Source organism: Leucopleurus acutus (assembly GCF_964270905.1).
Source record: "Leucopleurus acutus genome assembly, chromosome: 2".
Lineage (NCBI taxonomy): Eukaryota > Metazoa > Chordata > Mammalia > Artiodactyla > Delphinidae > Leucopleurus > Leucopleurus acutus.
In genome coordinates, this window is record NC_139143.1 from 58,022,816 (window position 1) to 58,047,307 (window position 24,492).

The window sequence follows — 24,492 nt, forward strand, 5'->3', positions numbered from 1 at the left end:
TCACATCAGAGTGAAGGTCACTGCTGATATTTCAGGTTGTAACTCAGTCATTTTTCTCAACTGTGAGGAGGGCTCTATTGTAGCCCTCCTCAAAAACAGTTCTGTGTGTTGTCATTATAAGGTATGTGAGTATATAGGCAAGAGAAAGGAATCAAAATTACTAATTTTAATATTACATTAAGAAGGGTACTTTGCCTTCATACATGATTATCATTACATACCTGATATATGGTCAGCTCTCAGAACTAACATCATGGGGTAGAGTTCATAAAATTGAGCAAGGGAAAAAATTTAGAAAGCTTTGTAGCTTTTCAGCTTCGGTCTTTTTAAGTATGACTTTACTTGGCTTAAAATATTGCAGATTATTCTAAAATACTCTACTTCATAGTTATGAATAATGAATTTTAAAGTATAAGTGTATTCTTAAAATTCTCATGACAATTGATTCACTGTTTTGGATTATATGAGCCATATTAATCTATACTTCTGTACTGTAGGAGAGTTGATAATTACTTACACGTAATGATGGCCATTTCTAGACTTCTAGAACTACTCTCTGTTATTTTAATGCAGACCTAGGAGTGGAAGTTTAATGGAAACTGTGCTGGGGCAACTGGAAAGTACCTACTAAAGCAGAGTCTGTCTTGAGTTGTGCGTGACTAAGTTAAGATTCATCTCTAAGTTGTAGGAGAAGGTAGCCCAGGCAGACAGGCACGCAAGAAAGAATCCCATGACATCCAAAGTGTATGTGGCAATCAGCAGAATACAGATATCTGTAAAAGTGAGTTGAGCCATACCCCTTCTATCTCTTCAGTCTCCTCTGGCAGCCCTTGAGTCTCCATGGAAGCTTGGGAACACAGCTTGAAAACTACTTGTTATAGAGGAAAAATAATAGCTTTGGAGCCAGCTGATCTAGGTTTGTCTTCTGATTCTGGCACTATTAAATGACGTTGGGCATTTTAACCTTTCTGTATCCAGTTTCTTCATCTGTGAAATAGGTTATGTAGTAATACTTACCTCATACTGTTGTGAGGTTTAAATGTGATAACATGTCAATCATATGGCATGTAGTACGTCTTTAGGACTAGAACGGGTATAAGAGAATGAGGCAGAAGTTAGAACTAGGGATAAGGGAGAGTCTTAGTTTTAGAACAGGGATTAAAGCCAATTGTTAGAACTTGATGCTGAATTGTTAAAAACTTCTTAAATCCTTCCTGGTGAAGAACAAGATTAATCTTGGGACTGAGGTCGATCCTGTAATTATGTATGTCAGATGGTCTTAGATGTAAAGATTAAGAGGCCTGGTGGGATGAATGACCCAAGGCAAATCATTGTCACATTTTTTAGGCCCATTTATAATCATAATTGTGGTAGATGTAGTTGCTACATGATTTATTATATCACTTGAGACTTTCACAACACCAAAATAAGCAATTTGAGAAGAGTTGAAGAATATGTGCAAATTTACCCAGGTCATATGTGCTAGAGTCACAATTCAAATATAGAATCAGGATGCCTTATAGTATGTTTATGATACATATATATATTTTTTACTAGTTGTGTGTTCTTGGGTAAGATTCTTAACATCTCTATATCTCAGTTTCCTTATCTGTAAAATAGAAGGAATATTAATAGTCCATACATCATAAGATTGAGGTTTCCAGGATGGAGTAGGTTGGGTGAGGTCCTACTGCTCTCCCAGCTCTGATTTTGTTCTCATGGGTAGCTTTTCTTTGTCCTATCTCTTCTCAACTGGATATGACAAAATGTATAGGAGGCTGTGGTTGAAGTGTGCCTCTGTAACATAAGTTCATTGTGTGTGGGCTCAGAGTTACCATTACAGGCCTTTCCTTTTTTTTTTTTCTTTTGAATTTTATTTTATTTATTTTTTTATACAGCAGGTTCTTATTAGTTATCCATTTTATACATATTAGTGTATATATGTCAACCCAATCTCCCAATTCATCATACCACAGGCCTTTTCTTTTGATTTTTACTTTTCCTCACAGAAGCTAATATATTTTTATTTGATTACTCATTTAAAAAATATATTAACATCAATCATATAGAAAAGTGCAGGAAATAACATTCACCTATGTACCCAGGTCTAAAATACATTAACTTAGGAAAGATATCCCATGCTCTTGGATTGGAAAAATTAATATTGTTAACATGGCCATACTACCCAAAGCAATCTACAGATTTAATGCAATCCCTACCAAATTACCCATGACATTTTTCACAGAAATAGAACAAATAATCCTAAAATTTATATGGAACCATAAAAGACCCAGAATTGCCAAAGCAATCCTGAGGAAAAAGGGAAAAGTAGAAGGCATAAGCCTCCCAGACTTCAGATGATACTACAAAGCTACAGTAATCAAAATGGCATGGCATTGGCACAAAAACATATATGGATCAATGGAACAGAATAGAGAGCCCAGAAATAAACCCACACACCTATGGTCAATCTTCAACAAAGGAGGCAAGAATATACAATGGGAAAAAGACAGTCTCTTCAGCAAGTGGTGTTGGAAAAGTTGGACAGCCGCATGTAAATCAACGAAGTTAGGACACACCCTCATACCATACAGAAAAATAAACTCAAAATGGCTTAAAGCCTTAAACATAAGACATGACACCATAAAACTCCTAGAAGAGAACATAAGCAAAACATTCTGACATAAATCATACCAGTGTTTTCTTAGGTCAGTCTCCCAAGGCAATAGAAATTAAAACAAAAGTAAACAAATGGGACCTAATTAAATCTACAAGCTTTTGCACAGCAAAAGAAACCATAAACAAACCGAAAAGACAACCTACAGACTGGGAGAAAATATTTGCAAATGATGCGACTGACAAGGGCTTAATTTGCAGAATATACAAACAGCTCATACAACTCAACAACCCAAAAAAACTCAATTGAAAAATGGGCAGAAGACCTAAATAGGCATTTCTCCAAAGAAGACATGTAGATGGCCAAGAAGCACATGAAAAGCTGCTCAACATCACTAATTATTCGACAAATGCAAATCAAAACTACAATGAGGCACCACCTTACACCAGTCAGAATGGCCATCATTAAAAAGTTTACAAATTTTAACAAATGCTGGAGAGGGTGTGAAGAAAAGGGAACCCTCCTACATTGTTGGTGGGAACGTAAGTTTGTGCAGCCACTATGGAAAACAGTATGGAGGTTCATCAGAAAACCGAAAAAGAATTACCATATGGTCCAGCAATCCCACTCCAGGGCATATACCCAGACAAGACTATAATTCAAAAAGATAGGGAATTCCATGGCGGTCCAGTGGTTAGAACTCCGTGCTTTCACTGCCGAGGGCCCAGGTTCAATCCCTGGTCGGGGAACTAAGATCCTGCAAGGTGCATGGCATTGCAAAAACAAAAAGATGTTCATAGCAGCACTGTTCACAATAGCCACGACATGGAAACAACCTAAATGTCCATTGACAGATGAATAAAGAAGGTGTACCTATATACAACAGAATACTGCTCAGCCATAAAAAAGAATGAAATAATGCCATTTGCAGCAACATGGATGGAACTAGAGATTATCATACTAAGTGAAGTAAGTCAGAAAAAAAAAGACAAATACCATATAATATCACTTATATGTGGAATCTAAAATATGACACAAATGAACTTATGTACGAAACAAAGACTCACAGACATAGAGAACAGACTTGTGGTTGCCAAGGGGGAGGGAAGGTGGAGGGAGGGGTGGAGTGGAAGTTTGGGGTTAGCAGACGCAAACTATTATATACAGAATGGATAAACGACAAGGTCCTACTGTATAATACAGGGGACTATATTCAATATCCTGTGATAAACTATAATGGAAAAGAATATAAAAATGTATATATATGTATAACAAATCACTTTGCTGTACAGAAATTAACACAACTGTAAATCAACTATACTTCAATTTGAAAAAATAGATAAAATGCGCTAACATTTTGCCACATAAACCTTTTTTTTCTTTTTTTTAGAGGCTTTACAGGTACAGTTGAAACCGATTCTTGTTCTCATCCTATTCCTGTCCTTTCCTCCATAGAAGCAAGCATATATCCTTTGTGTTCATGTGTTTAAACAATGTACAGAGCAATAAAATAGTTGAACACTTTCAAAATTTTATTACTCAGTAACATTCATATATAAACATGTATTATGCATCAATCTGTAGAGATAACCTTACAACATTTAATTTTATGTGTTGGAGTCTGCTAAACTTGGTTGTATTACTGCAGTGCAGAGGTCATTCCATATACCAGACAATGAACACCTACCAGGCTGACAAAACATTACCACTGGTACATTGAGATGGAGCAGAAAAGGTGCATCTTAAAGACAGAGCACAGGGTAGCCACAACAGAAGAAGAGGCACTGAGGCAAATTTGTGTCCCTCTTCAGGGAGGTCTCAGGATATCGAAATAGTAGGCATCCCTCAGCCTACTATCTGTTGATTTTCTCCAGTTATGGAGAATGCAGCCTTACTACTTTAACCTGGTTCACGCCCTCATGGAGACAGTTAAAGCAAAACAATAAGTTTTGGTGCAGATTTCAGGGTCACAGAGAAGTGGAGATAACTACCAGTGATAAGGCTGTTTTCTTTAAGTGGAAAAATGAATCATAACCTCCATAAATGGGGCACTGAAAACCAACATTTCACAATTGCACTTGAAAGGGATTCACTTCATCAGTTCCTTTTTGCAAAAGATACCATCAAAGGTATTTTTTTTTGGACATTCTTATGGAGTGGTTTTTCCTACAGCTGCAGAAAGTCTCCAACATGCCTATTTTCCATCAGCATGAGGCTCTGCCTCACTTCTATTACACAGTCCAGAGATTCCTAATGTATACATTTCCTGGTATTGATTGGACACTGTTGAAAAGATTGACCTGCCTCTGGAATAGTGGCCTCCAGATCTCCCAGATACCCCACCATGTGACTTTTTGTGAGGATGTGTCAAGAACCTCTGTGTTTGTACCACTTCTTCCTTGTAGCCTCGAGGGACTACGTTTTGGCTATGTACAACGATGTTACAAAGGGTCTGAGTGAAATGGGCTGTAGGAATGATGTGTGCCTTGTGACAAGAAAGGTGTATATTGAACATTTGCAAGATTATTGAAATATCTCTCATGATTTCTTTGCAGACTGCTTATTGACCACAACCCCGTTTCCAAGTAATACGTTTTTTAAAGCATTCAGTTGTTATTTGAAAAAAAGCTTTTTGAGGATATTCTACATGCAATAAAATGTACAGATTTTAAGTTTGGTGACAAACACTACCTCAATAAAAATATGAAGCACTTTCATTACTCCAGAAGGTTTTCTCATGCCCTTTTCCAGTCAGTAGTCCTTCCCCTAGGAACCTCTGATCTGTTTTCCATCACTGCAGACCATTGGCAATTCTAGAACTTCATATAAATGGAATCATTTGGCATATAATCTTGTGTGTGGCTTTTTTCGCTCATCACACTTTTTAGATTCATCCATGTTATGGTATGTATCAGTAGTTGGTTCATTTTTTTTTCATTCGTTCAATTTGTTTTAACATCTTTATTGCAGTATAATGGCTTTACAATGGTGTGTTAGTTTCTGCCTTATAACAAAGTGAATCAGTTATACATATACATATATCCCCACATCTCTTCCCTCTTGCATCTCCCTCCCTCCCACCCTCGCTATCCTACCCTTCTAGGTGGTCATAAAGTACTGAGCTGATCTCCCTGTGCTATGTGGCTGCTTCCCACTAACTATCTGTTTTACGTTTGGTAGTGTATATACGTCCATGCCACTCTCTCACTTTGTCCCAGCTTACCATTCCCTCTCCCTGTATCCTCAAGTCCATTCTCTAGTAGGTCTGTGTCTTTATTCCCGTCTTGCCCCTAGGTTCTTCATGAACATTTTTTTTTTTTTTAGATTCCATATATATGTGTTAGCATATGGTATTTGTTTTTCTCTTTCTGACTTCACTCTGTATGACAGACTCTAGGTCCATCCACCTCACTACAAATAATTCAATTTTGTTTCTTTTTATGGCTGAGTAATATTCTATTGTATATATGTGCCACATCTTCTTTATCCATTCATCTGTTGATGGACACTTACGTTGCTTCCATGTCCTGGCTATTGTAAATAGAGCTGCAATGAACATTTTGGTACATGACTCTTTTTGAATTATGGTTTTCTCAGGGTATATGCCCAGTAGTGGGGTTGCTGTGTCATATGGTAGTTCTATTTTTAGTTTAAGGAACCTCCATACTGTTCTCCATAGTGGCTGTATCAACTTACATTCCCACCAACAGGGCAAGAGGGTTCCCTTTTCTCCACACCCTCTCCAGCATTTATTGTTTGTAGATGTTTTGATGATGGCCATTCTGACTGGTGTGAGATGAAATCTCATTGTAGTTTTGATTTGCATTTCTCTAATGATTAATGATGTTGAGCATCCTTTCATGTGTTTGTTGGCAATCTGTATATCTCCTTTGGAGAAATGTCTATTTAGATCTTCTGCCCATTTTTGGATTGGGTTGTTTGTTTTTTTGATATTGAGCTGCGTGAGCTGCTTGTAAATTTTGGAAATTAATCCTTTGTCAGTTGCTTCATTTGCAAATATTTTCTTGCATTCTGAGGGTTGTCTTTTGGTCTTGTTTATGGTTTCCTTTGCTGTGCAAAAGCTTTGAAGTTTCATTAGGTGCCATTTGTTTATTTTTGTTTTTATTTCCATTTCTCTAGGAGGTGGGTCAAAAAGGATCTTGTGTGATTTATGTCAGAGTGTTCTGCCTGTGTTTTCCTCTAAGAGTTTGATAGTTTCTGGCCTTACATTTAAGTCTTTAATCCATTTTGAGTTTAGTTTTGTGTATGGTGTTAGGGAGTGTTCTAATTTCATTCTTTTACATGTAGCTGTCCAGTTTTCCCAGCACCACTTATTGAAGAGGCTGTCTTTTCTCCACTGTATATTCTTGCCTCCTTTATCAAAGATAAGGTGACCATATGTGCATGGGTTTATCTCTGGGCTTTCTATCCTGTTCCATTGATCTATCTTTCTGTTTTTGTGCCAGTACCATACTGTCTTGATTACTGTAGCTTTGTAGTATAGTCTGAAGTCAGGGAGCCTGATTCCTCCAGCTCCGTTTTTCTTTCTCAAGATTGCTTTGGGTATTCGGGGTCTTCTGTGTTTCCACACAAATTGTGAAATTTTTTGTTCTAGTTCTGTGAAAAATGCCAGTGGTCGTTTGATAGGGATTGCATTGAATCTGTAGATTGCTTTGGTTAGTAGGGTCATTTTCACAGTGTTGATTCTTCCAATCCAAGAACATGGTATATCTCTCCATCTGTTTGTATCATCTTTAATTTCTTTCATCAGTGTCTTATAAGTTTCTGCCTACAGGTCTTCTGTCTCCTTGGGTAGGTTTATTCCTAGATATTTTATTCTTTTTGTTGCAGTGGTAAATGGGAGTGTTTTCTTGATTTCACTTTCAGATTTTTCATCATTAGTATATAGGAATGCCAGAGCTTTCTGTGTATTTTGTGTCCTGCTACTTTACCAAATTCATTGATTAGCTCTAGTAGTTTTCTGGTAGCATCTTTAGGATTCTCTATGTATAGTGTGTCATCTGCAAACAGTGACAGTTTTACTTCTTTTCCAATTTGGATTCCTTTTATTTCTTTTTATTCTCTGATTGCTGTGGCTAAAACTTCCAAAACTATGTTGAATAATAGTGGTGAGAGTAGGCAACCTTGTCTTGTTCCTGATCTTAGTGGAAATGGTTTCAGTTTTTCACCACTGAGGACGATGTTGGCTGTGGGTTTGTATCATATATGGCCTTTATTATGTTGAGGAAAGTTCTCTCTATGCCTACTTTCTGGAGGGATTTTATCATAAATGGGTGTTGAATTTTGTTGAAAGCTTTCTCTGCATCGATTGAGATGATCATATTGTTTTTCTCCTTCAATTTGTTAACATGATGTATCACATTGATTGATTTGTGTATATTGAAGAATCCTTGCATTCCTGGGATAAACCCCACCTGATCATGGTGTATGATCCTTTTAATGTGCTGTTGGATTCTGTTTGCTAGTATTTTGTTGAGGATTTTTGCATCTATGTTCATCAGTGATATTGGCCTGTAGTTTTCTTTCTTTGTGACATCTTTGTCTGGTTTTGGTATCTGATGGTGGCCTCATAGAATGAGTGTGGGAGTGTTCCTCCCTCTGCTATATTTTGGAAGAGTTTGAGAAGGATAGATTGTTAGCTCTTCTCTAAATGTTTGATAGAATTCTCCTATGAAGCCATCTGGTCCTGGGCTTTTGTTTGTTAGAAGATTTTTAATCACAGTTTCAATTTCAGTGCTTGTGATTGGTCTGTTCATATTTTCTATTTCTTTCTGGTTCAGTCTCGGAAGGTTGTGCATTTCTAAGAAATTGTCCATTTTTTCCAGGTTGTCCATTTTATTAGCATATAGTTACTTGTTCAATTATTTTTGAATCACTCTATATATTATTGTGTTTATTAAATTTTATATAAATGCTTTAATATTGTACCTTTATAAATTTTTGATATCTAACTCATTAATTTATATACAATATTATGTTTTAAGAATATACTACAATGGGCTTCCCTGGTGGCGCAGTGGTTGAGAGTCCACCTGCCGATGCAGGGGACACAGGTTCGTGCCCCGGTCTGGGAAGATCCCACATGCTGCGGAGCGGCTGGGCCTGTAAGCCATGGCCGCTGAGCCTGCGCATCCAGAGCCTGTGCTCCGCAACGGGAGAGGTCACAACAGTGAGAGGCCCACGTACCACAAAAAAAAAAAAAAAAAAAAAAAGAATATACTGCAATTTAAAAATTCCACTTCCTTATTTATGGACATTTAAGATTTTCTCATTTTTCCTCATTTTAAACAATGCTGCTACAAACATCATTGGGCACTTGAGGAAAAGTTTCTCTAAGGTATTTGTCTAAAAGAATTGCCGATTTATAGAATGTGTGTGTGTCTTAACTAGGTATTGCCATATTGCTCTCCAAAGCTATAACAGTTTACTTCATTGCCAGTAAAGATCTCTGTATCTCCAAATCCTCACCAACACTTGGTATTGCCTGATTTAAAAATTTTTGCCAAGCTGGTGGTTGTGAAATGGTATCTCATCATTAATTCATTTTGCATTTCCTTGACTAAGTTTCTTACCAATTCAGTAGACTTTTAGATGTCCTCTTTATTTAACTGCTTGTTCATCTCTTTTGCCCACTGCTTTTAAAATAGCATTATTTGTCTCTTACTGATTTGCAGCAGTCTTTATGTATTCTAGATATTAATCTCTTAATGATTATGTGTCGCTGATATCTTTATAGTCAGTGAATTTATCTTTTAACCATGATTTTGATGATTTGTCTAGAGATTAACATTTTTAACGTCATCACATTTGTCAAAGTTCCCCTTATGGTTTGTATATTTTATATCTTGATCAAGAAAACCTTGAGATTATAAAGGTATTCCATGCTTTCATCCAAAAATTTCAAAGTTTTGCTCTTTACATTTAGGTCTCTTATCTGCAATTGATTTTTGTGGAGGTAGAAATCTAATTTTTTTCCCATTTGAAAAGTCATTTGTCCCAAAACTATTTATTCACTGATCCATTCTTTTTCTTTTGTCACTCAATTTCCTTTATTTATGTATGCATGTATTTCTTGTCTCTCTATTCTGTGTAATCTGTGTCTTCTTACACCAATGCCCTATTGTTTTTAACGTCTTGATACATCTGGTAAAAATATCCCCCCTTCTTCAAAATTCTTTTTTCTTTCTTCAGAATTATCTTGACTCTTCTCAATCCTTTACTGCTCTTTGTGAATTTTAGGGTCAACTTGTTCATTCCATAAGAAACATATAACAATAAAAAAATTGTCTCAAGATTTTGTTTCAAATTGCAATGAATTTATAGATTAATTTGGAAAGAAGTGGCATTAAATGGCTTTGAGTCTTACTGTCTATATGTATTTCTCTATTTAGGTCTTTTTTATGTCCTTCAGTAAAGTTTTATACTTTTCTCCCTAAAAGTTCTTTTCTTAAAAGTTTATTGAGGTATAATTTACATACCATAAACTTCACCCTACTCTAAAATTCTTGCATATGTGTTGTTAGATTTATTACTAGGTACCTTTTAGTTTTTATCATGAGGTACCTTACAGTTATTGTGAATAGCATCTTCGCTTTCTAAAATTTTTGTAACCGGACTTTATTTTTAAAGGATTGGGGACTTTTTTTTTTGCGGTACGCGGCCCTCTCACTGTTGTGGCCTCTCCCGTTGCGGAGCACAGGCTCCGGATGCGCAGACTCAGCGGCCATGGCTCACGGGCCCAGCCGCTCCGCAGCATGTGGGATCTTCCCGGACCGGGGCACGAACCCATGTCCCCTGCATCGGCAGGCGGACTCTTAACCACTGCGCCACCAGGGAAGCCCAGGATTGGGGACTTTTTATTTTCTATCACAAAATAGGATAGGAGGTAACCCTCATTGCAACATATGATGGTAATGAAAAGGAGATGTATAAGCCTAGTCCCAGGAGTCTGAAGCAGATAAAAGGGTGACAAGGAACCCTCCAAATCTGAGACTTGTTTCTAAGTGTTCACACCAGCAGAAAGGAGGCCTGTTTTTAACCCCTCCCTTCACATTCAGTTTATAGTTGACACCACTCTATTCGTACATTCAAGCATTCATTCACTTATTCATATTCTTTTAAATTAAAATATGGGGTTCTTGCTGTATACTAAGATCTGTGCTAGGCATTTGGGATTAAATTTTTTAACTTGTAAAATTAGATTTTATAAAAGAGTGTTGTGAGAAGGACACAAAAAAGGCTAGTTGCCTAACTTCTCAACTAGGCTATCCAAAAAATGTAGCACTTTACAAAGCTCTTTCACACATATTTTTATATTTAGTCATCATAGCAATCCTTAATCATTTTTATAGATAGTGAAGGTTAAGTAACTTTGAGTGGTATGGTTTTTGACAAAAAATAAGATTTAACTATAAAATGACATGATTAAGTTTTTATTACTTATAAATTGCCTCTGATTTTTATTCCTTTTATATACAGCTCATAATCATTTATTTTTTTGTTTTTTCTTACAGAAACATTTAATTAAAGACTATAGAGTAAACATAATGTCTTAAGATCATAATCATTTATATTTAGTCTTCTTTGAGCACTGTATAGAAGGGCATTGTATAAAGCGATACCTGTCTCCATATTTTACAAAAGAATACTGTGTGAAAACCACTAAGAAGGCAGTGACTAAACACAAAATGTGTATTTCCTCTTCCTAACACCAAGACAGCCATCTTAGTTTGTAGGTAGCCCGTGTGCATTGTTACTTGTTAATGATAAGTGAAAGCTTCTGATAGGCAAACTCTGAGAAATTTATATGGGACAGAAATTGAAGACATAAAGGAAATCTGCAGTGATTAACTCAACAGTGACTTAAATTTTTACTCTTAGAATTACTTCTCATTTCAATTTTTACTCTTAGAATTACTTTTCATTTCAGTTTCAAAGATGTTCTCTTCAAGATTCTGGTCACTTGGTCTTACTTTTTACATCCTTCCAGACACATTGGAATGTATTAGAAGGCTATGGCATCTATACAAGGTTAATAATCTGAAGCTTTTCTTCAGTTTGTAGTCTAGGATTTGGAATATGATCCTCATGAAATCCAGAAAACACTTTCTCTTCACTAGAAAAGTTTCAGAGAGGAAATATTACTCAAACTAAACAGATTTAGTAAATAAAGCTGAAATTGGCATTTCTCCCATGTATGAATAAAAAAGTCATTTAATTTTTTTCATTTTATTTTAGTCCCTGTATATATACCTTGTTTCCTGGGTCCACGGGAAGCATGAGCCTGTTGGGACTTGGGACAAGAAGAAAACAAGACATCTGCACAAGGAAAACCAGACACTAACAAAAAGTATCCCAAAGTCTGAAGAGATAAAACGCAAACATGACCGACAGAGGACTTAGGGATCCTCCAGAGGGTAAGACTAGTTTGTACAACACTAGGTTTGTGCTGTAGGAAACTAGGGCTGTGCTAGAGAGAAAGTCTCTGGTGACTAAAACTGAAGTTTGGAAGTAAAAAAGAAATTAACTTAATTGCTTAATTTGTTATGATTCCTATTCTTTGATATTTACTGAATTTTACCATAATACCAGACCCTAATTATGAAAAAGAGTTATATTTTAGAGACTCCCATAGTAGGAACCTATAGTATTGGAAAAATTACAATGCATCTTAAAAAAAGATGGTAGATCTTTAGAATTACATTTTTAAAACTCAAGTAAGCTATATGCTATATATTTAGAGGGGGATCTTTCAATTATAAGGAAAGATGAAATTTAAATTCTTCATCCTACTTACGTGTATGTGTCTATATATATATATGATATAAAATAGGCAAAATATGAAGTAGGTTTTTCAGAAGAGAAGGGTATATTTAAATATTTTATTAAGGATATTTTTAAATATATGAAAGTAGAACAGTATAATGAAGTCCCATGTACTCAAAATCTAACTTCAACTTTTACCTACATAATAGTACTCTTGCTGCCTGCCTTGGAATATTTAAATGCAAACCCAAGACATTATATCATTTTATTTGTCAATACTTTAGTTTACATCTCTTAAAGATAGATTTAAAAACTAAAAAAAAGAACCAAAATAGCATTATCACACCTAAAAAATAAATTAATAGTTATTCCATGCTGTCATCATATATATACAGCCAGTATTCACATTTCCCCCATTGTCTCATAATTTTTTTTTCTTCACTGTTGGGTTTTTAAATTCTTTTTTCTTTACATTTGGGCCACATACTGCATTTGATTGATACATCTTTTTGGTTGCTCTTTTTTTTTTTAAGCTTTATTATGGAAAATTTCAAACATATATAAAAGTAGAGAGAGGAAATGAATCTCATGTACCCATCAAACAGCTTCATCTGCTGTCAACATATGGCTAATGTGATTTCATTTATACTCCCTTACTTCTCCTTACCCCCATATCATTGAGTTGAAGCAAATTCTAGGTGTCACATAATTTTAGCCATAAATACTTGAACACTTATCTCTAAATGATAAGGATTTCTTTGTAAAAACACTCTCACAATACCTTTATCATAAATAGAAGATGAACAATAATTCCTGAGTCTCATCAAATATCTGGTGTTCAAAGTTTTCTGATTATATCATAAATATTTCTTTAACAACTGGTTTGCAGGACAGTGAATCTAAAGTGTGGTCCACACATTGTTGATGCATTCAAGTACCTCTTAATCAATAGGTTACTCCTTTTTTTTTTCTTGCCATTTATTTTTATTTCCTGCTGTTATTAAATAAACAAAGTCTTTTGTCCCTTAGAATCTCCCTCATTATGGGTTTTGCTGATTACATTCCTGAGGCATAATTAATGTATCCCTCTATCCCTGTGTTTCTTGGAAACTGGTAGTTAGCTCTAGAAGCTTGATCAGATTCAGATTCAGTTTGGCAAGAATACTTCATAAGTGGTATGGTGTACTTCCTATTGCATTGAATTCGGGAGGTTATAGTAATGTCTGGTTTTCCTTCTTTTTGTGATGTTAAGATTGATCAGTGGGTTCAGCAGTTGTCAGTCTCACTCATCTCGTTCATAAAATTCCTCATTATCCTTTTGCATAATGGTTTTAGTTGCTGTTGGTGATTATTGCCTAGGTCTGTTATTTCATTAGGGAAGAGGATGTATTTAATACTACCAAAAATTGGTTTGTCATTCAAAATAGTTTTACATTCATATTATTTGTTAGATTAACATGATAGTGAATTTGTTTAATCAGTCACCTTTAGTGAAAATCAAGAGAAGTAATGTTTAGGAAGAGTGCCTCATAAGCCATAAAAATCTATATAAATATTTTTATTAATCAGGGACCTTGTTAAAATACAAAAATATAGGGAAATTTTTAAAATAAAAATTACAAATTTTTATCTCAATAGACCCTCAAAAGGATTTGGAAAATGATCCATCAATAAATTGTCAGGCACAGGAGACTACAGTGACAGCAAGTCCCACTGAAGAAGCTCAGACCCCAAACCCTGCCTCTGGTCTTAACAAAGACCACCAAGAGGTAGCATCAGTTGGTCCAGGAAGTACAGATACAGATGATCAATCAGAAAGTCCAGATGAAACAGATGATAGGAAATATCCAAAGGATACAGAAGGTGAGAACAGCCAGAGTTTCCAGGGTGGAGAACAAGGGCATCCGCTCCCTTCAGAAAGTCTGGGTGAAGACCTCTTGGATCCAGAACCCAACTGTTCTCCAAGTGACAAGGTGGGAAGAACAGACGCACACTTAGTGAGCAGCTCTGCAGCCCTCCCTGAGCATGTGAGCGACAGACCCGGAGCTTTGCAGGAGCCACCTGTCCTTGACCCTCAGGATACCCAGAGTCCTGGGCATTCCAGTGCAGGGCTGGAGAGCCAGGACACACTGAGGAAGCGACTGCCGGCACCAGGTGAGAGAACCCCTGAGCTTGTCCTGTTTTGTACTGTTCTTTTCAGAGAACTTCTCTTTCCTTCATAGGATTAAGGCCTTTGCACCTTGCCCAAAGTCACATAAAGAGATAAAACTGACTTGAGATTAGAATGAGGTTTCTCATATCCTAAACTAGCTCATTCCACTACATTAAGTTGCTTCCCACACATAAGCTGCATTTTTTAACGGTTTTTATTTATTTGCTGTCTGTATTAGTCCAGTATGATTTTTTGTAAAGGCATGACTTTTAAAAAATTTACCTCTGGCTTTTTCTTTATTTCTAATGAGCATATCTTCACTTTCACTTTTTAAAATCTTTTACTTTGGGGGAAACTAAATGCTACATAAATCAAGAGATAGGTATATTTAAAAACCAACATCAGTGGTATAGGACCCTTAACTCGGTCATCTTTCAGTTTTATAGGACTTTAAGCAGATTAATTTTTCTATACCTGATTTTCCCCACTTGTATATTACGGAGAACAGCATCGTATCATTCCTTACAAAGATAATAGTTGGAATGTGCAAGGTCTTTACACGGGAACTCAAGAGATGTGGATTCTAGTTGTGGCCCTACCACTTCCTAACTTGGGTGAACTTAGGCAAATCTCTCAACTTCCTGGTACTTCAGTTTCCTATTTGCAGACTGAAGAAGTAGGACAAGATGCTATCCAGCTGGTCTCTTCCAGCTTTTTTTACCTTCTGTGATTTTATGGATTTGGACTGTGTGGATTTGTATTTTATAAGTACTCTGAAAGCTCAGTCTGAAATGCCTATTTGCCAGAGCAAAGAAATATAAGACATTCTGTTCATCAGGGACTTGACTAAGGGCTAGAATTCCATGTTTCACCATAAGTCAATGTCTGGTCTCAAATATATGTTTCATTAGTTAATATTAGAATAGCCTGTAACTTCCGGGAAGGCAAGGGCTATGTCTCTCTCATTTATTGTGTTTCTGTGGCACTTGGCACAGAGAAGCGACTTTATGAATATTTGTTAAGTGAATGAATGGATATGATTTGTATGGACCACTATCTGCCATCAGACTTTCACCGGTATGCAGGGTCACTGAGTAGAGGAAGAAAATACTGTTTTAAAAATGCAGTTTATGTGTGGGAAGCAACATAATATAATGGAATGAGCTAATCTAGGAAATGAGGAACCTCATTCTAATCTCAGCTTGGCCATGTCTCTTTATGTGACCTTGGGCAAAGCCCTTAACATCCCTGGACCTTTTGTCACAATAGGTAAAGTAGGGGGCTACAGTAGGTGATCATTAAAGATCCTTTCAGTCCTTAAATTCTGTGACATGGTATTTTAAAAACCCGTGTTTTGGTGTGATATAACTAAATGAACTATCGTTTATAGGTGAGGATGACTCTACTTCTTTATGTTAATAGAGTATGTTATTTGAGTTATTTCTCCAGTAAGGGTTATGGGCAGTAGTCAGCTTTCATTGTTATATGAGGTACCTGGCCGGGGTCAAGCACACATCTAGACTCTAGAGTGACTTAGCTCAGAGTCTACAAAATACTGCCCTCCTTTTCACCCACACATTTTATGATTGGTGTCTCACCCCACACCTACATTTTTATATAGTTCATAACTTTTCTTAACCTTGTACTCCTTGCTTTGTATACCTCGTTCACTAAGTTTCAAGCTTGCTTTTGTAAGCTATTTTGCAAAGGTAAGCTATTACTGTACAGTAATCTCTCCTGTCTCTAAACTTAATGTCTCTGTTATTTGTATATTAGGGGGTCTTCAGGAGCCTTTTGAGATGTGAACACTGGAATTAGAGCATCATTGCCCTGTGATGTTGAGTCTTGTGTACATTATTACTTAAATCCCTTCTTAAATCACATGTTAAGATACGTTTGGCTGCAATATTAGGATGCTTGTTTCTTTGTCCTTGATGTAAGAGCCAGTGAAGGATTGTGGGTGTAGCAACACTATCCTTAAGTGAATTTCACAGCATTTCATTTTATTCTAAGTAGAATAAAGGTAATGGTGAGCCTTAAGGAAAAGACAGGAAGTTAGCTTTGTATAAAGCAAAATTTTATAAAGTATGGAAATCCTGTCAGGTAATTCTTTGCTTCGGTAAGAGGTATAAAGGTATACACACTCTCAATAGTGTACTGTCTAAAAATAATGTTCCTTTTTTTTTTTTTCCCAGAGGTTGAGAGACATCAACAAGAAACACAAAAATTGGAAGGAAACAAGGAGAATGCACAGGATACCATAAGAAAGATTAATAAAAAGGATTTTCGGAGCTATGGTAAGAACAAAACTAGTCTTACTGTAGTGATTCACATTCAGAAATCCTCCGAGAAGTACCTAGAAAACTAGCAGATTTAAATAGTTTTAACATTGTTTTAATATTTTTTTTAATGTTTGATAGTACTATTAGAATAGAGCAATAGGTTCTGGGGATTTTTCCCTTGGGGTGGCAGCCAGTATTTTGCCATCCTTAACAAAATGGGAATTCCCACCTGAGGAAGGGCTTTTCATAAACAAGAAACTAAAACTGTTCTTCTTTTAATTGAAGTAAAGTTGATTACAGTATTGTGTTGTTTTCAGGTGGACAGCAAAGTGATTCAGTTATATATGTATATTTTTTTCAGATTATTTTCCATTATAGGCTATTATAAGATATATGAATAGGGCTTCCCTGGTGGCGCAGTGGTTGAGAGTCCGCCTGCCGATGCAGGGGACACGGGTTCGTGCCCCGGTCCGGGAAGATCCTGGAAGATCCCACATGCCGCAGAGCGGCTGGGCCCGTGAGCCATGGCCGCTGAGCCTGCGCGTCCGGAGCCTGTGCTCCGCAACGGGAGAGTCCACAACAGTGAGAGGCCCGCGTACCGCAAAAAAAAAAAAAAAAAAAAAATGAATATAGTTCCCTGTTAAAGCTGTCTTTTCAATGAAAAAGAAAGTATTAACTTCTCAAATGGCATTTTTACATTTTGACGGTTTAGGAAAAAATGGCCTATCTACAGGTGGGCAGTAGATACTTTTGAGATGGTAGAAGAATATACTGATAGTTCATTTCTAAGTCACGTCAGTAGCCACAGCAAAAAACAGATAAACTCAGATTTTACCTTTTAACAAAGATGTTGTTATCTTCAAATTTCTTCTTAAGAAGTTAAAGAAAAAGTATTTCCAGTAGATTTCAACAGCTGAACGTTTAAAGGACTTAGGCAAAAGAAACTCACCACAGGCCAGTAAAATCTGACAGCGTATCTGCCTTTTTTCAGTTTACCACAGGCTTTACTTCTGACTCACATTCTAATTTTGTCTTTTATTTTCTGTTTCTCTGGTAGGCTCCATCTTTCTTGGCTTCCTGGTTCTGATTCTTGTTTTGCTAAGTTCTGTTAGTAGCTATTATTCCTCTCCGGCCCAGCAAGTGCCCAAAAATCCAGCTTTGGAGGCCTTCTTGGTTCATTTCAGCCATTTGAAGGATAAATTTCCAGGCCAGAGTTCCTTTCTGTGGCAGAGAGGACGTAAGTTTCTCCAGAAGCACCTCAATGCTTCACACCCCACTGAGCCAGCCACCATCATATTTACAGCAGCTCGAGAGGGAAGAGAGACCCTGAAGTGCCTCAGCCACCACGTTGCGGATGCCTACACATCTGCCCAGAAAGTCTCTGCCATTCAGATTGATGGAGCTGGAAAAACCTTTCAGGACAGTGATGAGGTCAAGCATTCAGTTGACGAGAAGCTGAGCTCTGGATTTGAGAAGGGCCGGAAGGCTGCTGTGGTCCACCGCTTTGAATCCCTTCCTGCAGGCTCCACCTTGATCTTCTACAAGTATTGTGACCATGAGAACGCTGCCTTTAAAGATGTGGCCCTGGTCCTGACCATCCTACTGGAGGAGGAAACATTAGAACCAAGTGTCAGCCCAAGGGAAACTGAAGAGAAAGTGCGAGATTTACTTTGGGCGAGGTTTACCAACTCTAACACTCCCAGCTCCTTCAGCCACATGGATTCAGACAAACTGAGTGGACTGTGGAGCCGTATTTCCCACCTGGTGCTGCCTGTCCAGCCAGTGAGGAGCATAGAAGAACAGGGCTGCTTTCTATAAGCTAAGCACAGAGTTGGTTATGTTCAGCATGGGTTTATTAAAAAGTCAGTTTAAAAGCCTTCCATTTATATGGAAGGAGGTTGAAGAATGTGAGGAAATAGCCTGGAAAGCACAAATGAGCTTATTTGAGAAAAGAAATTTTCATTTTTTACTTTTTGTAAAATCTTTCTAATCTAAGCTTGACAAAGCTAAAAGTTGACCTGACTTTTTTTCCTTGCCTTTCAAGCAAATCAGGTATATATAACTGAGGAATGTTCTTCAATCCAAAAGTAGAGCAACAGAATCATTACACGGGAAGATAATCTTCTCAGTAACTACAGAGTGATTTTTGTTTTCTTGAGGCTCTAAGGAGCCTTTTGGATAGTATTTGGACTCAGATTAAAGCAATTACAATTATAAAACTGAAAATTAAAAAAAATTTCTATCACATGTTAAATATTTTTTAAATTCATTTTAATAACCTAGTTGTGGGATTACATCTTATGCTTTTTTGCACTTTTGAATAGTATGAAAAAGGAAATAAGAATTCAAATACTTATTTACCTAAATACTATATGTAAGGCACTGTGTTTTTGTTCCGTTAATGAGCTCTGAGGGAAAAGCAGCTGTGCTCAAGAAGTGTTCTTAAAAATTGAAAACAATGGGGGAATTGTTTATAATCACTGCAAATGAAGAAATTCCAATTGGCTGTGTCTTCGCTTCAATTTTCTTGAATGATTTACAGCAGTGGTTTTCAGGCTGTCTACTGGCACCCCTCCCCTTTGTATCAAAGAAGTTCTTCTTTTTCCCATTTTATATATTGGGCTCCTCTGTACGATTTAATTGGATTTAATTGGAATAAAGAGTTCCACTAATAATGAAGTTTGAAAATCACTGATTAAGTGAAAAAGCATCTTGGAAGATAGGAAAAAAATGAAAATATTAAAACTCATGAGTAGGTTGAAAATAAAATACAGGTTTATCAAGAGATATGCTATTTATGAAGAATGAAGACTTACAGATGAATAGCAGAATGTATAAACTAGTATTTACTAGCATATTTCTGTGCTTTTGGTTAATCTCTGTTATCATTTCTGTCTCCCCTGAATGGAATTTTATAATTGTCTACAATGAGAGTTTGAGTGCTTTAAGCAGAACAGATTTTAATAACCAGTTGAATCATAGATTTTTATATAGGTACATTAGCATAACTTTACCATACTGTTTACTTATTATACAGTGATGGAACGTTTATCTAATGCAGTTCATTTCTTGGCCAGCTAGTTAGAAGTATGATTAGGTTAACAATTAGAAAAATGCAAGAGATGCTATACTTAGTGAGAGGAAGTGGAAATGGTATATAGATTCTAAGAGGTTTTAACAGCTAGTATTAATTGTTGGACCATGTTCTGTGATTGTAAGAAAGCTTGAGAAAGATGTTTATGGAGACAGTGATTGTTGATTTGCATCTCAACCCCGAAGGCAGAACTTTAGTAAAATGATCTTGACCTAATGAAGGATTTGTCCCATTACATGGCATACCTAGGAACTATCACCATGAACCTGGAATATTTCAGTTAGGTTTTGGCCTCTGAAGTCATGTGACTAAATTATGGAAGGATTTTTGGAAACAGTAAGAAGATATAGGGGTCTTTGTTGATGCCTAAACAGAGAGCATAAAGACGTGGGGGGAAGAATCTATTTGAAAGTGTTTGTCACAGGAAAAACAGATCTGTTCTAACCAAGACCTGACATTGTGCTCAACTGAACGTAAGGCCATACCTAAAGGAACTGTTTTCATTTGGGACTTTGTGAAGGACTCTTCCACTAGATTTGAGGAGAGACCTTCCTGAACAAAAAGTTAAAGCATAGTGAATATAATATCAATCCAATTTAAAATCAGTGGAAATTGAAGAAAATCTATATGCCATATTCAATATTTTTTGATATTTCTGGATCTCAGATGCTAGCATTACATCACACAAAACCATTGGTGCCTTGTAGAACTGGTGCCTGCTGACCTGTGCTACCTCAGATTTATAAAGAACCAGTATGAAGTGTGCACATCTAATCTGTCAGTGACTCAGATCACAGCTGAGACAAAGATGGTTTCGTCATTCAGTTGAATATGGTTTTTCATCATTTCCTTTCAGTATAATTTAGAAAATATTTCCAAATGTCACAATTTTTTTTTTACTGTTCAGCCTTTGTTAAAAAAACATGTCTCCTTCCATGTATAAGTGCAATCAACTGAAACTGTTGTCAGTTTTCTGTCCACTATTTCAAAAATCATTTTTAAAAGAAGCAGTATATTAGCTCTGTGTCCTCATGAATAAAATGATTATTCTTAAAGCATAAAACTTTATATTTTTTAAATGTACAAATAAAATCTATTATCTAATGTACCCTTAGGTTAATTTCTATTCAATTGTACCTATTTTTTTTTACATTTTTCAAGTTTCTAAATTTTCTTTTGTGTGTCTAGTAGTTCATCTTTCATTACTCTAATAGATAGTTTGGTTGTTTGACTTAGAACAATGACTTGTGGGCATTTGATACGATATATGATACCCAAACATCACCATTTAATTATTATCATAGAACAACTCTAATTATGTTATATATTAATATAAATCACTTCTTGAGTGATACCAGAGTTCTAGAACCAACTGGTAGAATTATAAACTGTCTCTCGACTTGAGTTTTTTCCCCTGTGGGGTAAATTTTAGGTTTCCCAGTTAGCTCCCAAGCAATGCTGTTGTTTCTACTTCTAATTTTTAAATCAATAAAGTAATTTAAATATATTTCATTTGAAAGCTGCCAAGCTTATGTGGTAAGGTTCAGCAGGCCTGTGACCCACCATCCTCCAGGTAATGACACAGTTGAACAGTGTTAGCAGCTGAGGTGGTTTTGACCCTTTCACAGTTTTTGTTTTATACAGGAAACATAAGGAGCATTGATGATAAAATATAACAAATTCAGCATGTAAAAGTGATACTAATTCAGCAAGATGATCTTCTCCGGGACTATATTTGCATACATCTGACCAGTTTCTATGCAGCACAGCCAGGTGTCTAGTACTTCAAAAAGTAATGTTAAGCAGAAGATATAATCATTATAGCTGATTATCATTTATTGGGAATAAAGCTTATATCCATACACAGTTTATTTGTAGAGAAGTACTTTCAAATAGGAACATGATACCTTTTTTCTTTTATCATCTGAAAATAAAATCTAACAATTATAAAAATAAACCAAGACATCTTTGTAAAGCCCTCAATATGTCATTTTATAAAAGCAGTTTTAGTCTGCTTTTCATGTTGAATGTATGGTTAAATATTAATCTTTAATATTTTGTCCACCAATCTGAGCATAATGTATTTCATTTTGAAATTTGTTGAAAAGTTAGTGGTTCTGTTTTCTCTTGTTTTTGTTTTTTTCAAAAATTAAAGTACCTTTAACACTATCACTTGTTCAATGGGAATGTTGATGTTTGTCTTTATATATGTATTGTGAATATTAATGATTATGAATCACTATCATAATCCATAGAAATATGATGAAATGATTATTTTAAAATTTTTCTAAGGGTATCTATGAGATTATGAAATACTGAGGCTTATGAGTCACGTGGGAAATACTTGCTATGAATAATATATTTGCAAAGAAGGTGTTACCAATTCTAGAGAGAACTAAAGATATCTGTGTAAAACAGTTTTTCCAGATGACTTTAAAATATGCCTTGGGACTATATTTGCATACATCTGACCAGTTTCTATGCAGCATAGTCAGGTGTTTAGTACTTCAAAAACTAATGTTAAGCAGAAGATATAATCATTATAGCTGATTATCATTTATTGGGAATAAAGCTTATATCCATACACAGTTTATTTGTAGAGAAGTACTTTCAAATAGGAACATGATACCTTTTTTCTTTTATCATCTGAAAATAAAATCTAACAATTATAAAAATAAACCAAGACATCTTTGTAAAGCCCTCAATATGTCATTTTATAAAAGCAGTTTTTAGTCTGCTTTTCATGTTGAATGTATGGTTAAATATTAATCTTTATTTTAATATTTTGTCCACCAATCTGAGCATAATATATTTCATTTTGAAATTTGTTGAAAAGTTAGTGGTTCTGTTTTCTCTTGTTTTTGTTTTTTTCAAAAATTAAAGTACCTTTAACACTATCACTTGTTCAATGGGAATGTTGATGTTTGTCTTTATATATGTATTGTGAATATTAATGATTATGAATCACTATCATAATCCATAGAAATATGATGAAATGATTATTTTAAAATATTTCTAAGGGTATCTATGAGATTATGAAATACTGAGGCTTATGAGTCACACGGGAAATACTTGCTATGAATAATATATTTGCAAAGAAGGTGTTACCAATTCTAGAGAGAACTAAAGATATCTGTGTAAAACAGTTTTTCCAGATGACTTTAAAATATGCCTTATTCCTATTATGTTAAGTTTTAGGTATTAGGTTGTAAAGTAGCTAATGATGTGGGCCTAAATTTGCCTCATTCAGACTGAGACTGGGCTACTGAAACTCACTTCCAACTAATACACGGCCCTATCAGTTCTGTATATGGCAGTGCTTCTCGATCTGTTTTTAAAAATATACAAACTAGTTAAGAGCACTAGCCTTATCCAAAGGGCCTGAGAACACAACCAGTATCCCCTAATCTGTAAATAATTGGTAAAGATATAAATAATTCAGTTTTCAATGCCTTTCCTTCCAGGATTATATGCTGTGTTTACTTCAGCTTGTTTTGATGTCTTTAAAAATCCATAGATTGGTTCCTATACTGGGAAATGATCTCCCACTTTTCCTCATTGAGGCTTCATAAACTAACTTTGCCCTTGGCTAAGAGCAGTTACCTGAACCAAAAAGAATATTTTTGGACTTGGGAAGCAGTGGGCTCAGTAGGTAGGGTAGAGCTGGCAAGAAGATGTGAAGGCCCGCGGCAGTTCCAGCCTTCCTTCTGTGCCCGCACTAGCCTCAGCCTTCTCAGCCCAAAGCTCCAGGCAGCTGCTTCTGGTTGAGCGGATTACAGGAGATTTAAATCTGTTTGCCATCCCTGTCATAAAAGAAACGGCACATTAACTTTCAAACAACTGCAATTTGCTTTTTTTTTTTTACCTAACAAAAAGAAACAGGCTTTGCCAGTATTAATGTCAAAATTCTTGGCATCCCCCTTCTTCCTTATGTAATCATGATTGTGTTTGCATTTGTTTCTTATAGATGTTGAAGAATGTGCCTTATTCAAATTAGTTGTGTGGTTTTACGAAAAATAAATCTCCTTAATTTTTCTCCGTTGACTCATTCTTGATTATAGTTCCCCAAATAGCAAGTTTATAGAAATGGGCATATGGTCATTAATGATGGGAAAGGAAACTGCCCTCCTTTGGTAACAAGTTCAAGAGCTAAAAGAATCCTGTGAGTGTCAGGAGGCACCAGGCCATCAGTTGCAGGCCTCATTTAGCATTCTTCGTTTGCTCTTTCTACTTAGCGAGGTTTTCTTCAGTATGAGAGAGGGAGGGCTTGTAAGTAGAGCTCTGGGAATTGCTCCTAACCTAGGTGTGCTGATTGGGAATGTGTTAAGAGTGGACATCTTTCAGTTGTGTGTCGGGGGTGGGAGAGGACAGTGTGTTAAGAATTTCTGCCGTAAAATGTTGTCAAACCAGAGTTAGAGCACAGAAGCACCTGAATACCCATCTCAGCCCCTCACCCACCCTTCTCCCAGCTTTCTGTCCCCACTGTTTGTACCCCACTAAAAACAACAGACCTATCGACATTTTATTGAACACTTTTCCACCAAATCTGAATTCAGTTTTG

The 24,492-nt window shown here is 36.1% G+C and overlaps 1 protein-coding gene across 5 annotated transcripts in view; it reads left to right on the forward strand.

The window, feature by feature from the left end:
• The window catches only part of LOC309973225 (torsin-1A-interacting protein 2-like), a 43,656-nt gene extending 19,690 nt beyond the window's left edge, over positions 1-23,966 (forward strand). For 4 of the 5 annotated variants that reach the window (XM_082857278.1, XM_082857277.1, XM_082857276.1 and 1 more), the window contains 4 exons: positions 11,876-12,054; positions 14,042-14,557; positions 16,751-16,852; positions 17,895-21,959. In XM_082857278.1, coding sequence (XP_082713404.1) covers positions 12,021-12,054; positions 14,042-14,557; positions 16,751-16,852; positions 17,895-18,655 — 1,413 coding nt within the window. In that variant the 5' untranslated portion in view covers positions 11,876-12,020 and the 3' untranslated portion in view covers positions 18,656-21,959. Of the gene's footprint in view, positions 1-11,875; positions 12,055-14,041; positions 14,558-16,750; positions 16,853-17,894; positions 21,960-22,426 lie in introns of those variants that run through there. The other variant, XR_014326817.1, reaches the window with a different exon arrangement.
• The last annotated feature ends 526 nt before the right edge of the window (positions 23,967-24,492 follow it).